Here is a 14,483-nt window from a genome sequence, read left to right on the forward strand (position 1 = left end):
TTTAGGGTTTTAAAAAAATGTTTTTAATGTGTATTTATTTTTGAGAGAGTGAGACAGAGTACGAGTGGGGGAGGGGCAGAGAGAGAGGGAGACACAGAATCTGAAGCAGCTCCAGGCTCTGAGCTGTCAGCACAGAGCCCGATGCGGGGCTGGAACTCATGAACCGCAAGATCATGATGTGAGTCAAAGTCAGACACTTAACCGATTGAGCCACCCAGGCACCCCACTTTAGGGTTTTTTTAATCAACACTTAACACAGGGAAGTGGAGACATTTTCATCCACCTGCACTCTGCTTAGAAAGAGCATGGTTTTCCTTTCGAAGGGGCTGCGACAGCCCAGGTCTGAAGGTGTGGACAAGTAGGGGGTGAGCAAAAAGAAGAATTTGGCTTATTTGCTTTCAAATGGGTAGGGGTGACAGAGCAGGAGGCCACTGGAGGAGGCAGAAGTGAAGAGGAACTATTCTCCAAGGTGACTTATGGTGGCCAGTGGATTTTCAAGGTCGGCATCACTATGGCATCCTCTAACAATTTGTATTGCCACAGTGTCCAGCAAAGTCCTCACTGCTCATGCAGGCTTGTTGGATTGGATTTTTCTCTGGGGACTGGAGGGTGTACGTTGGCCAACTCCATGGGGTTCTGAGACAGCCACACAGAACTCACATACACAGTGGGCTATGGGAGAGTTGGCCTTGGACACTATCCCAGTCTACAGGAAAGCTTCTGGGCATCCACAATTCTTGCAAATTAAGAAGGGAGTGAGACAAATATATAGACTTTGAGGTGAAAGGGGGCCCGAGTGACACTAGTTTTTCTTTTTTTAAGTTTGCTTATTTATCTTGAGAGAGAGAGAGAGAGAGAGAGAGAGAGAGAGAGAGAGAGAGAGAGGGAGGGAGAGAGAGAGCGCACGAGTGGAGGAGGGGCAGGGAGAGAATCCAAAGCAGGCTCCACACTGTCAGCATGCGGCCTGATGCAGGGCTTGAATTCACTAACTGTGAGATCGTGACCTGAGCTGAAATCAAGAGTTGGATGCTTAGCTGACTAAGCCACCCAGGCTCTCCTGACATCTATTACCTAGTTTTAAAGATAGGTGGCTAGCTTCCATTTCCTTGAAATCATGTTGTTGTTTTTAAGAAAAATGACATAGATTGCATTACTGTGCTGTTTTTTTTTTAGGTAAAACAATTAAATATTTGGTTTAAATAGTGGTTCTCATCCTGCTAATAAGCAGGTTCCTAAGCTGGCCCATAACCGAAAGCCCTCACTGAAACTGGCTTCAATTTTTACAAACAAAATGTGTAAGCAAGGAGGATATTTTCAAAGCCACAGAATTAATCTTTAAAATACTTCCCTATGTTTTTAGAATTTAACTTTCTCAAAATGAAGTTCTGTCTTTTGTCATTTTAACTTCCCAGTAACACCAAACCATTCTTTATAGTTGTGTTTAAAAAAAAAAAAAAAAAGAGAGATAACAGAACCAAAACAGAGTCACTTGCGCTAAGCCTCATGTCAGCAAATCAAGTTGAATTTTGATTTACAATCGTGTAACATGAGCTCTTACAGAAGGAAAGCTGTCTCTCCTATCAGAGAGATAGTCAACATACACTCACATCTTGGCAAAAAACTTTTAAAGGTTATATTGAGACTGCCAGTTCAGGAAATTACATTGTATCATTACCCTGATTGATTTAACTAGAATCCATCACATTTCAAATCCTCATTTTAGCTATAAGCCACTATATTTTCATTCAGTATTTACAATTATTTTCAAGATTATATGTGTGTCACAATTCCTTTTTTAAATTTTTTTAACGTTTATTTATTATTGAGGGACAGAGACAGAGCATGAGCATGGGAGGGGCAGAGAGAGGAGGAGACACAGAATACAAAGCAAGCTCCAGGCTCTGAGCTGTCAGCACAGAGCCGGATACAGGGCTGGAACTCACAAACCACGAGATCGTGACCCGAGTCGTAGTTGGACGCTTAACCGACTGAGCCACCCAGGCGCCCCTCACAACTCCCATTTTAAAAACACAAGCCACAGGGGCGCCTCGGTGGCTCAGTCAGTTAAACATCCAACTCTTGATTTTGGCTCAGGTCATGATCTCACAGTTTATGGGTTTGAGCCTCATGTTGGACTCCATGATGATTCTGTGAAGTCTGCCTGGGATTCTCTCTCTCTGCCCCTTCCCGACTCATGCTCATGCATGCTGTTTCTCTGTCAAAATAAATAAATACTTATAAATGAAATGCATACACTCTGTGTGTCGTGTACATGCAGGATATATAAATTTATCATAGGGCAAAAATTTGCAAAAAGACTAAAAATATGGGTTCCTTCTTGGGGCGCCTACGTGGCTCAGGCAGTTAAGCGTCCGACTTTTAGTTCAGGTCATGATTTCACGGTTCATGAGTTCAAGCCCCATGTCCAGCTCTCTGCTGTCAATGTGGAACCTGCTTTAGATCCTCTGTTCCCCACTCTGTCTCTGCCCCTCCCCCACTCGTTCGTTTTCTCTCTCTCTCTCAAATAAATTTTAAAAAACATTAAAACATATATATGGGTTCCTTCCATAATAATGGTCTCAATGGCCCATGTGAAGAATTATAGTTGGCTCCTGACCACAGGTGATGAATAATGAGGTGCTGACTATCCCAGGGACAAAGGCAATCCTGCCATAACCTTCAAATGACAGTCCTTGAACTATCTTGACTTCCTTCACAACACGTGGTCCTTTTTATCAATACCCTTGACAACAGACCACACAGATCACTCAGTGACAGCTCTTCATGTACCCTCACCCCCACGCAGTGCTGTTGCACTTAAACACAGAGGAGAGGTCACCTGGCCATTAGACTGGGCCGCTGCTTCTCAACCTCTGCATTGCCCGGTCTGCTTCCCCCACCACACCCAGCACAGGTCCGGCAGGGACTGTGGCCAGTCTCCTGACAATGCCCTTCCCACCACCCCTTGCCCACACCCCTCCTTCTCCCCGCTCAAATCTACTTTGCACGCATTGCCTGATCAGCATTTGGAAGCAAAGTTCTGATGGTGTCCCAGAACAAAAACTTTCCATGACTCCCCTTTGCCTAAATGATAAAGCCTAACCTCCTAACACTGGCTGTTACAGGTTGAATTGCCATCTCCAAAAAGATTTGTTAGAGTCCTCACCCCCACCCAGTACCTCAGAATGTGACCTTATTTAAAGATAGGGTCTTTACACAGGCAATCAAGTTAAAATGAGGCCATTAGTAAGGATGGGCCTCACTAATCCAATGAGTGGTGTGTGTATAAGAGGAAACTCAGACACAGAGACACATACAGAGGGAAAGGATGTGACAGACACTGGCAGGAAGGTGACCATCTACTAGCCAGGGAGAACAGCCCCGAGCAGCACCTTCCCTCAGCCCTCAGGAGGAGCCTGGCCTGCGGACGCCCCTTCATTTCCCACCTCTAGGCCCCAGCCCATGTTTTCTTGTTTTATGCTGGTGTCTTCTCAAATCTGCACATATTCAACTAGAACAATCTTTCAAAGCCCTGCTAAGATGTCATCACCTGCAAACATGTTCTCAGATTCCTCCTGGCTGGGAATAATTCCTTCCACCTCTGAATATCCTCAGCTATTTGTACTTCTGTATAGCGATTCAGGCACCCCTCTAGTTTCTACCTTTTATTTTATAATTATTTCTCTCTATGTCTCATTTCACTGACTGGATGTGAACTTCCAGAGGGCAAGAGAGAGGTGGGTTCCTTCCTGGGTCCCAATGGGGCCTAGTCCTGGGCCACACATAGTCCTTTCGCAAAAATATTTATTGAATGAAACTGAGTAACCAACAGTCCGCAAAGAAGTCTTCTTTACCCTATTGAGTTTTCTGCCAATTCGAAGTGGCTTAAGTTAATTATGTGACCTAAATCCAACATTTTCCAGGGTTATAAGTGTGAAATGCATTTTTCTTACTCCACTATAGTTTTATCTATGCTCTCATCTGTTAGATATTTACCATCTAATTTGTCTTCAGAAAAATCAGAGAAGTGACCTTGCTCTCAATACACATGATTTTCTACACCATTTTGCCACAATGAAGTCCCCAGCTACAAAAACTATATACAAATGGTAGTATACGCATACAAAGGAATAGTACTCAACAATACAAAGTAATCAACTATTGATACATAGTACAACACGATGTACCTCAACATAATTGTGGAGTGAACAAAGGCTAAAGGCTAACCTAAGAGTACATACTATATGACTATTTACATAAAACTCTAGAAAACGCAAACTTATCTATGGAAAGCAGATCAGCAATTGCCTAGGGAGTGTGTGGGCAGAAACTGGAGGGAAGGATTGCCAAGGGGCATGAGGAAACTTTTGGGAGAGATGGTTATATTCAATGTCTTGATTATGATCTTGGCTTTAAGGGTGCATACACGTATCAAAACATTTAATTACACAACTTTAAACATGTATGGTTTGTGTATGTAGATCATACCTCGATAAAGCTGTTTTGTATAACATATATAATATATATTATGTAATATATATTTTATAATACACACACACACACACACACACACACACACACACACACACATGCATTTTTGCATTAGGGTGCCTTAAATCTCTTCAGGACTGTGAAATCAAGTGCCAGATAGTCTTGCCCTGACTATCTAATAATATAGCTCAGCTTAAAAAAAATAAATAAATAAAATTAAATCTATATTTAAGCTAAGTTTCTACCAGTAGAAACCAAAACCACAGCATTAAGTCTTTTTCACAGTTTCAAAATGAGGATTTAACTAAAGTTTTTAGTGTTTTGTTTTGTTTTTTTTAACATATTGGATTACTCTTTACATAACCATTTGCTTTATCTGTTGGGGGTTTAGACCTAATATTTATTTTTGTACTTTCAAAGGTATGGATCGGTGACTAAGGAAGATAGTCAAAACAATTTTCTTTTTTTATAACAGCCTTCAAATTGTCATTTATATTAAATAACACACAAAACATCAAAGATATAAATTAGCATTCTAAAATATGACAAGGGATGACTACTCTTTGGGATTATTATTTTCTCAGTGACAATTCTGACAAGAGGTGCTTAGAGGGTGCCATGCTATTTGGTTCAGGAAACAAGACATAGATGGTGTTTCTGCCTTCCCTCCTGCACCTCCAGTGAGCAAGGCATCTGGGTTATATCTCGCCGTTTTTGCAATAATGCAACGGAACGACTCGCAAATATCTTGTGAGTTGCCAGAAGATGATGCAGAGTGTTGGGATGGGAAAAGGGTGCCTCGTTTATCATGACCAAGCCAGAGCTCTGACCTGGCGCTGTTGTCCTGGAAAGCTGCTGGAAAAGCAGCTGAAAAGCAGGCCCCCTGACGCATAAACAAACCTGAACGCTGTCAGGACAGCTGGCCAGACTGGAGATTCTGGAATGTTCAAAATACTCAGAAAGGCTCCGCTCTGCCTCCCTGCTCAAAGCCTTCATTCCACCAGCACGTGAGAGCTCTTTGCGTTGACACGGACACTAGCCAGAGAAACACTTTAATGGTGAAAAGATCTCCCGCGATCGCTAGATTGTGAAACTCACCCCGCCCTGGGTTCTGTTGCAATCACGGCCACAGCTATGGGGCTCTGTTTTCAAGATACATGGAAAACCTCAGCAGAAAAACAAGTGGCATTTTCACTACAGTTTAGGGAAAAAAAAAAAAAAAAAAGAATGTAGGTCCCTATCCCATGATCCTTCAACAGCATCCCTGCTGGGCAGCTGTAGAGAAACAAGTTGCAGCAAGAAGGAATCTCTAGAATCTTGTTTTATAACGGACTGTGAGCAAATTGCTGTAAAAGGCAACCAAATAAAGCCCATTCAGCAGACTCTGGACAATCACAAATATGTACGAAGATGGGGAATGTTAGGAAACAGGTGAAAAGGTCGCATAGAAAATTCCCTTTCATCGAAATGGTCAGCCTGAGAAGGCTTCACCTAAAACCATTGGTCTCTTAACCAAATGCCTAGTAAAATATACTGCCCTGAAAGGCTGACACTGCAGAAAATACTTTTTAGGCGTATTCCCTAATCTAATATTTTCTTAGTGGAAAGTAGGGGGAAAAAATTTAAAAAAGAACAGCCAGATTCTAACACACCCAGAAAAGTTTGCTTCTACAGCATTTCCAAACTAGGGATTTGGTGAGTTTGAACTCTCCCTACTTTTTTCCAGTGCCCATCACCACTGTAAAACAGGAAGGAAAGAAGAAAACTTATGGGTGAGTTTCACTTCAATCATTTCATTATTTTCCTCCAACATACACTGCTGTCACATTGACAACTACTATGTTCCTCTCTCAAGCCATCCAGGAAAATTGTGCTTTATAAGGACAAGTCAGGTTCACCTCCTCTTATCAAGTGGTTCTTTGCTATTTTTAACTCCAGAAGGCTGCTTCACCAAGGACAGAAGCAGTTAATTCCAAGTAGTAAAAATGTCAGTGTGTGTTTGGACCAGCAATAAATCAGCACATTTGGGTGACAGTCTGTAAGTCGTCTGAACACTGGCATAGTCTGTCAGTTTTAGGTTACAAAAATTTAATGTTTATTTATTTTTGAGAGAGAGAGAGAATGAGTAGGGGTGGGGTGGGGGGGACAGAGAGAGAGAGAGAGAGAGAGAGAGAGAGAGAAAGAGAGAAGCCCAAGCAGGCTCTGCACTGTCAGCACAGAGTCCGATGTAGGACTCAAGTTCATAAACCATGAGATCACGACCTGAACTGAAATCAAGAGTCGGATGCTTAACCGACTGAGCCACCCAGGTGCCCCTAGGTTTTAAAATACAGTATGTAAAACTCTGGGATCTGCCATGTGCAGTACCTACTGCATTATTCACACTCAGTAAACGTGAGTAACATCCTGCTGTTACCAACCCGAGGAAGAGGACTTTTTTCTAAAGGCAAAGGGTTAGAGCAGCGTGGTGGCGGGCTGAAAGGTGGCGGGAGGATGGGCAGCGTTCGCCCACTGCTCATGAAACCTGGGACATCCCAGCTAGCTCTCTGCTGAGCTACCACAGGCAGGCACGCATCTGCAGAACCAGCACTCAGTGCCCACGGCAAGTGGAACATTCACTTTAAATCGACTGTATTCATTTACGTGCATTCCCCAAAGAAACCATAACTGGCTCTGCCTTCCAAAGCAATCTCTAAGTTATTAGCTTCATGTCTAAAAGTTGATTTTCGTTTCATTTGCTTAATTATCTTAGTTTACTGAATTTATTTCTCTTGATTTTATTTTATTAATGGGCTCTAATCCCAACATGGGGCTTGAACTCACCACCCAATGATCAAGGGTCCAATGCTCCCCTGACTGAGCCAGCCAGGTGCCCCGTGAAATTATTTCATTTTTTCATTTTTTGAATTTCAAATTCAAAGCCTTCAAAGATGAGCCCACCTGAGAGGCAACAACACTCCAAACGATGAGAATAAGAGTGTTCATGAGACATTCCTGCTGAGTATACCCTATATGAGTATGATAGTGCACTTTTAACAAGTTCTGTCAGCTACGGTATCCCACTAGTAATGTAGAGATGGAAAAAAAAAAACAAAAAAAACAAAACAAAAAGCAAAAAACATACCTCACACAGGTTGAAGGACTTGCCTGAAGTCATACAGCTCAGTGGTGGTAGAGCTCAGGCCAGAAGCCAAGTTTTTTATTTCCTCTTCCAGAACATGTTGTCCACACCAGGCAGCCCCTAGAGGGACTCCTTCAGGGGATGTTTGCTCCCACTCACCTCCCCTTTTCTGGCTATTTCAGAATTTTAGTTGATTTACCAAGTGCCAACACAGTGGAATAGATCAGTGGAGAAAGACCAACTAAGGGGACCAAAACAGGGTTTAATGAGAAGCAACTGTTTTTCTTAAGACTGTGACCTCTATTTGAGTCCCATTAACTTTTCTCCAAGATCAGAAAGGTGGAAAAAGTAGCCAATAACCATAAAGTTCTTTTTCCAAGACCCCAGTCTCTGCCCTAAATAATCTGGCTGAGCTTATGAAAAGAAAATAAAATAACGACTGTAGAAGGGCTCTACAAACCTAGCATCCGATTTACCAGGAAGCTTAAAAGGAAGGTCAGAAGATTCCAGGGCAGCAGTGCAGAAGCAGCCCGGAAGGATGAGAAGAAAGGTCGACCGAAGGAAGGAGGCAAGCGTACTGGGCTCATGGGGTCTGGGCACTGCGAGTGAAGGCCTCAGGCACGTGGGCTAGCTCAGCCTTCCCTCATCAATTCAAATTACCCTCAAAACCAAGGAGCAAAACTCTTTACAGCCAATTGATTGCAAGATGTTTAAAAGCTGAAGGAAAACCAATTCCCCTGAAGTTACACACCCAAGAGGCACGTTTTCCAATTGAATGGAATTCTGTTCCGGGAGATAGAGAAACTGTAGGATTGGCTCTAGAAGATGTAAGCCTTCATTATTTTCGCAGCCTTAAGTGTTCTTTGTGTGTGCGCGCACGTTTTTTGTGGGTTTTTTTTTTTTGTTTTTTTTTTTTTTACGAGCTTTTCCTGGCTGAGATTGCCTCCTAATAGACAACTTTTCTTCCAACTGAATGACCATCTGCTCCCCTTGGAATCTGAGAATTAGAGGAGTTCTGGAACTCAGCACTTAGAACTCACACCTGCTACAAATTCACAAATTCTTCTTCTGTGTTATCACAGCAGAGCAGGCTCCCCTAGTTAGTCCCACCCAGTTCCTCCCCCAACTGATGAGATTCTTTTAAAGAGCTCATAGGAAAAATTCCACCCAGATGCAACACACCCAAGAAGAGGGCAGGAGTGGGGTTGGGTAGATGCTGATAAACCCGTCAGTTTGTGGGCTCAGGGAGTAGGAAACCCCACCCTGCGGAGCCTCAGCCCTCAGCTGGGAGCAAAGCGAATACAGGAGAATAATCCTGCCTTACATCTGGGATGCCCGGATGTCCTCACCTACAAGGCAGCTGCTCCACACAGCAGGACGCCCCCAAATGCCTCAAATACTAATAGCAGTCAGCTGGACCGACGCAAGTAGAGTGGGAGGTTCTGGACTCTCTGAAACTGCTGCCACAAAGCATGAATGCTGCATGAAAGGAAACCATGCCTAGCCCAAAGGGAGAAGATAGCACTGTCTGCTAAGCAGCAGTACTCCCGAACACCACCAGCCTGTGTACCCAGCATGCTCTGTGGCAGGCATCACACTCACACACCCTTGGGTGGGTTCAGACAGTAAGGGGCCACGGAGTATGCAGGAGGAAGAGCCTAAGGCTTGGAAATATGACTGGGTATGGATCCCGAATGGGCTACTTCCTAACTACATGACCCTCTGTAGAATGGAGATAATGCCCCCATGGAATAGATGTGATGAAGGGGCTGCTCTCATTACAATAATATGCTCCGGCGGGGGCGGGTGGTATTTTCACCCAAGTCAACCCTGAATACTTTATTAAAATAAGACATCACAAGGACAAGAGATAAATGCTGCTGAGGATGTGGAGAAAAGGGACCCCTTGTGCACTGTAAACGTGTACAGCCACTATGGAAAACAGTATGGAGATTCCTCAAAAAGTTAAAAGTACCATATGATCCAGCAATTTCACTTCTTGGTATATATGCAAAGGAAACAAAAACTCTATGTTAAACAGATCTCTGCTCCCCATGTCCACAGCACCATTATCTACAATAGTCAAGACATGGAAACAACCTAAGCGGATGAATGGATAAAAAAGTTGTGGTATATACATACAACGGAATACTATTCTGCCATTAAAAAAAAAATCCAGGGCATCTGGGTGGCTCAGTCTATTAAGCATCTGACTTCGGCTCAGGTCATGATCTCATCGTTAGTGAGTTCAAGCTCCACATGGGGCTCTCTGCTGTCAGTGCAGAGCCTGCTTTGGATCCTGTCTTCCTCTCTCTGCCCCTCCCCTGCTTGCATGCTCGAGCACACCCGCACGCGAACACACACACACACACACACACACACACACACACTCTTTCTCAAAAATAAGAAAAAAGAAAATCCTACCATGCGACATGGATGGACCTTGAGAGTATGATGCTTAGTGAAGTAAGTCAGAGAGACTAATTCTGTATGATCTCACTTACATGTGGAATCTAGAAACACCACAAACTCAGAAATCAGATTTGTGGTTAATAGAGGCAAGGGTGGGGTGAGAGGGAAATGGATGAAGATGGTCAAAAGTACAAACTTCCGGTTATAACCTAAATTCCTAGGGATGTAACATACAACATGATCGATGTAATTAACACTGCTATATAGTATGTTTAAATCCGTTAAGAGTAGATCCTAAGGGTTGCATTGCAAGGAAAAAAAATATTTCTTCCTTTTTTTCTTTTTTTTGTATCTAGGAGATGACGGATGTGAACTTACTGTGGCAACCATTTCACAACATATGTAAGTCACCAGGCTGGACACCTTAAACTTATGCAGTGCTGCATGTCAATTACACCTCAGTAAAACTGGGAAAAATTTAAAGAAGAAACCAACTGGAGCCTAACGAAGAGTATGAAAAATGAGATAGTCCAATGCATAATAGCAAATAACCCACAATAAAGATATTTAAGTGCACAGCCATACACACAGCTCTCACTTTTACGTGGGAATTGCCTTCCATGAAAGAAGGTATAAATGTTCTTGATAGCTGAATATAGTGCAATCCACCAAAGGTACGCACTAAAACAAACAAATGCATCTTCCACTGCTAGGGGGACAAAGGCCAGTCCACAAAGGCCAGCAGCCCTGGATTTGTGGGCAGCTCAGCCATTTACCATCACATGACCTGTAGACAAGACCCTTATTGGCAAAATGGGGACCATGGCATTCATCTCGAAGGGTTGTTGCAAGAATTAAATAACCTCATACAGAATAAAAAGCCCTGATGCAGTGCTTGACACATAGAAGTGTCTTTACAGTTTCAGGGAAAATGATCACTCAAAATCCCCACATATACAAAAACCCTCACTGTTCCCACTGTCACAGAAAGATGTCCAAATCTGCAATCTGGAATCGAAGGTTCTTCATATATACAAATGGAACAAAGTCTAAACCTTTTGGAAATGCACATGCCTGCAGAGGCTCAGTCATGACCAGGCATAGATGTTCTCCCCTTATTTCTATGGACTTCCCCATAAAACCTCTTGTTTCCCAGCTGATTTGGGGTCTCCCTTGGCTTCTCTACTTCTGTCTTAGAACATGCAGTGTGCTTCATCTGCTTGGCTACTATCAACTCTCTTTTTCTTCTTCTTCTTTTTTTTTTAATCTTTTAAAATATTTATTTATTTTAGAAAGAGAGAGAGAGAGCATGAGCAGGGGAGGGGCAGAGAGAGAGGGAAACACAGAATTCGAAGCAGGCTCCAGGCTCTGAGCTGTCAGCACAGAGCCCGACGTGGGGCTTGAACTCACGAGCCGTGAGATCATGACCTGAGTCTAAGACGCTTAACTGACTGAGCCACCCAGGTGCCCCAACTCTCTTTTTCCACCAAAGCCTTTGAGATACATTTGATTCTTTTGTAACCTGAGTTTCCTCTTGACCTACTCTCTTAACCTCACACAAGTTACAATGCCCGTCCACCACTGACCTGAAACTGTCCTTTCTGCAGAAGCAATTTCTCCCTGCTAGTTAAAGCCACTGGCCTCACTGGACCCCTTAGCCTCCAGATGTCTCCTCCTGAAGTCTCTAAGATGCGGTCTCTTCCTCCAAAGACTTGGCTTTGCTCTCTCCCCTTCCTGGCTCCTCTTCCCCCTTTCCCTCCACCATTCCTAGAAACTCCACTCTGCCCCAACTCTCTCAAGGCCTTGCTGGCACACACCTGTCACTTCCAGGCGCTAAGCCAGCACCAGCTGCCCATCTGCATTCTAGCTCCAACATCTCCAGCCCTGCACTTCTAACACCACTGGAAAGTATCCCTCAGTAACTGCAGGATTAGTTTCCAAGGGACCTTCACTTCCATACATCTCAGGTTCTAAGGAGACCTCTACTGACAACACCCGTGAAAGAAGAGAAGTTGCTCGGGCTTCTGGATTTATCTGAAATACCTAGGAAATTCCATGTTAAACAGCCTTTTAAGTATACAGTGGCTTTGACTTCAATCATCCACCAATCATAAAAATTTAGGAAACATTTAGTAATTAAAAAATAAGATAAGCCATTCCTTTCCTAGCTCTAAGGAAACAGAAAAAAGTCAACACTGAATTAGTTACATTTTCAGCTTGATCAGCTAAAACTGTCTTATTTTTTAAATTTCGCACTTACAATGCAGTGTCTAAAGTGTAAAAACACACTTGAATTGTGTTTGAATGTTGCTATTAGTGAATAAAAACACCCAGGTCACTTATTTTGATTTTATTTAATAAAACAACAGAAACAGGGGCACCTGGGTAGCTCAGTCGGTTAAGCAGCTGACTTCAGCTCAGGTCGTGATCTCATGGTTTGTGAGTTTGGGCCCCACATTGGGCTCTGTGCTGATGGCTCAGAACCTGGAGCCTGCTTCGGATTCTGTCTCCCTCGCTCTCTGCCCCTCCCCTACTCACACTCTGTCTCTGTCTCAAAAATAAATAAAACCTGAAAAAAAATTTTTTAAAGTAAAACAACAGAAACATCTATCATTTCTTAAAGCAGTGTTTGTTGTCTTTCCCAGTAGGTGGCGAAAATATGCTCCAACTGCCTCGCATTTAACCTGAGATCTGGAGGTGATTTGCTCCTCACTGACGACAAAGAATCTTTTTCACTGAGTTATGGTCAAATACAACAATTAAATCATCATTTGATTTTGCAAGCGCTAAAATAATTTCAGAAAACTTAAAAGAAAAAACATCTTTTAAATGAAAAGCATTACCTCCCCAAATGAAAAATTCATTTATCTGAGTCACCACAAGGAAGTATTAAGATTATAGCAAATCATAAAATGTAGTTCTTGTGTAAAACAAATGAAATATTCCTGACTAATAATTCTAATTTTAAATAAACCCGTTCAAATTGTGTTGAATACTTGGTTCATATCTCTACCACAACATAAAAATCTTACTTGATTCTCATTTCAGTGACTGCCGGCCATGGACTGTGAAGTCTACAAATTACCACCTAGAGATACAGGCGATATGACAGTGCTGCACCTCTCTGAGAAATCCAACTCATGAGCCAGAGATTTCCATTTCTGCCTGGTTCTCTCTATATTTGAAAGTGGGGGTCTCTTCTAGGTTGTTGCTGTTGGCCTAACAGGAACAACCCCTTCCCGATTTGCAGTTCCCACCACAGCCCAAGTGGAACCATCCAGAGACCACTTCCACCCCACAAGCCTGAAGGCTCATCTACTGCCTTCTGGAATAAGGTTTTCTGGAGTCCAGTTTCAGTCTGTCCCTTTGCCTTGCCAAAGACAGATCCGCCTACTGGCTATTCTTTGCTGTAATGACAACTGTGCTCTAAGACAAACAACTTATTCTTAGGGGGAAACAAATAATTGCAACCATCACATGTGTTCCCCAACAGCCATTGATTCACAACGCTTATCCTCTGATAACTTACACAAAAACACAAAGGCTTGCCGGAAGACAATTGAATGAGTGTGATGTATTTAACAGAATTTGCATTCTATTGCATTGCTTCCTCTTTGGTTTTTTTTTTTTTTTTTAAGATGGTGAAATCTTTATAAGCAGAAAGATGATTTTCACCAACAAGAAGACTATTTTCTCCTGACGACCTCTTGGCCGAATCCCCAAATCTAACATGAAAAATACAGCAACTCACTTTTAAGCAAGTTATAGCTGGGACTTCAGTTTAGAGAGCGACAACACTGGAAGAGGTCCGTTTTAGGGGGACATTTGGACAAAACTCGCCTGTTTTAGGACATGAGATGGAACAAACCTCTCAGCTAATCCTACATTTCAAAGTTTTTAGCAGTATACATTTTGGAACCTTCTGTGTGCCCCAGAACACACAATATGGATCTAATTAGGTCCAGCTGCCTTATGTTAGTAATAAAATTGAAAGAAAAAAAAAAAAAAACAGAACAGAGAGGTGGGGGTGGGAGCTTTGTTCACCCCTCCCATGCCCCGGTGATCACAAGCTCGCAAGTTGTGCGCACCCTCCACACTCAGGGCAACACACGCTTCCAAAATACCCCCAGCATGCCTGGGACCCCGCTCAGCGCTCAGACTTTTCAGCTGCTGAGTTTTCTCCCACTCTGGAAGAGATTTACGGATGGGCCGGAGCTCAACGCTCCGACGCCACCCACCGCCCAGGCCCTGGCGCACTCCGCCAGCTCCTAGGCTCAACGACTTACACCAGCGCGGACGGACAGGGCATCTGGTTCCAGGGACAGTTGTACTGAGCCTGAATAAAACTCTCACTTCCCTCCAGCACAGAGCAACTCACGTTCTTGTTCACGATGTAGGCGCACCAGTTCCTGGGGTGAAGGAGAGAGAGCGAGAAGGACACAGTGTCAACCTAGAGAAC

At 43.2% G+C, this 14,483-nt stretch overlaps 2 protein-coding genes across 2 annotated transcripts in view; both read right to left on the reverse strand.

Annotated features, from left to right (window-relative positions):
• Positions 1-14,483, reverse strand: part of SMCHD1 (structural maintenance of chromosomes flexible hinge domain containing 1) — a 230,845-nt gene that overhangs the window by 42,479 nt on the left and 173,883 nt on the right. The gene's annotated exons all lie outside the window — the stretch shown is intronic.
• The window catches only part of EMILIN2 (elastin microfibril interfacer 2), a 54,917-nt gene that overhangs the window by 39,380 nt on the left and 1,054 nt on the right, over positions 1-14,483 (reverse strand). The window contains exon 2 of the mRNA XM_019418359.2: positions 14,311-14,433. Coding sequence (XP_019273904.2) covers positions 14,311-14,433 — 123 coding nt within the window. The remainder of the gene's footprint in view (positions 1-14,310; positions 14,434-14,483) is intronic.

This window comes from Panthera pardus, unplaced genomic scaffold (genome assembly GCF_024362965.1).
Source record: "Panthera pardus isolate Hobbes unplaced genomic scaffold, ASM2436296v1 HiC_scaffold_15, whole genome shotgun sequence".
Taxonomy (NCBI): domain Eukaryota; kingdom Metazoa; phylum Chordata; class Mammalia; order Carnivora; family Felidae; genus Panthera; species Panthera pardus.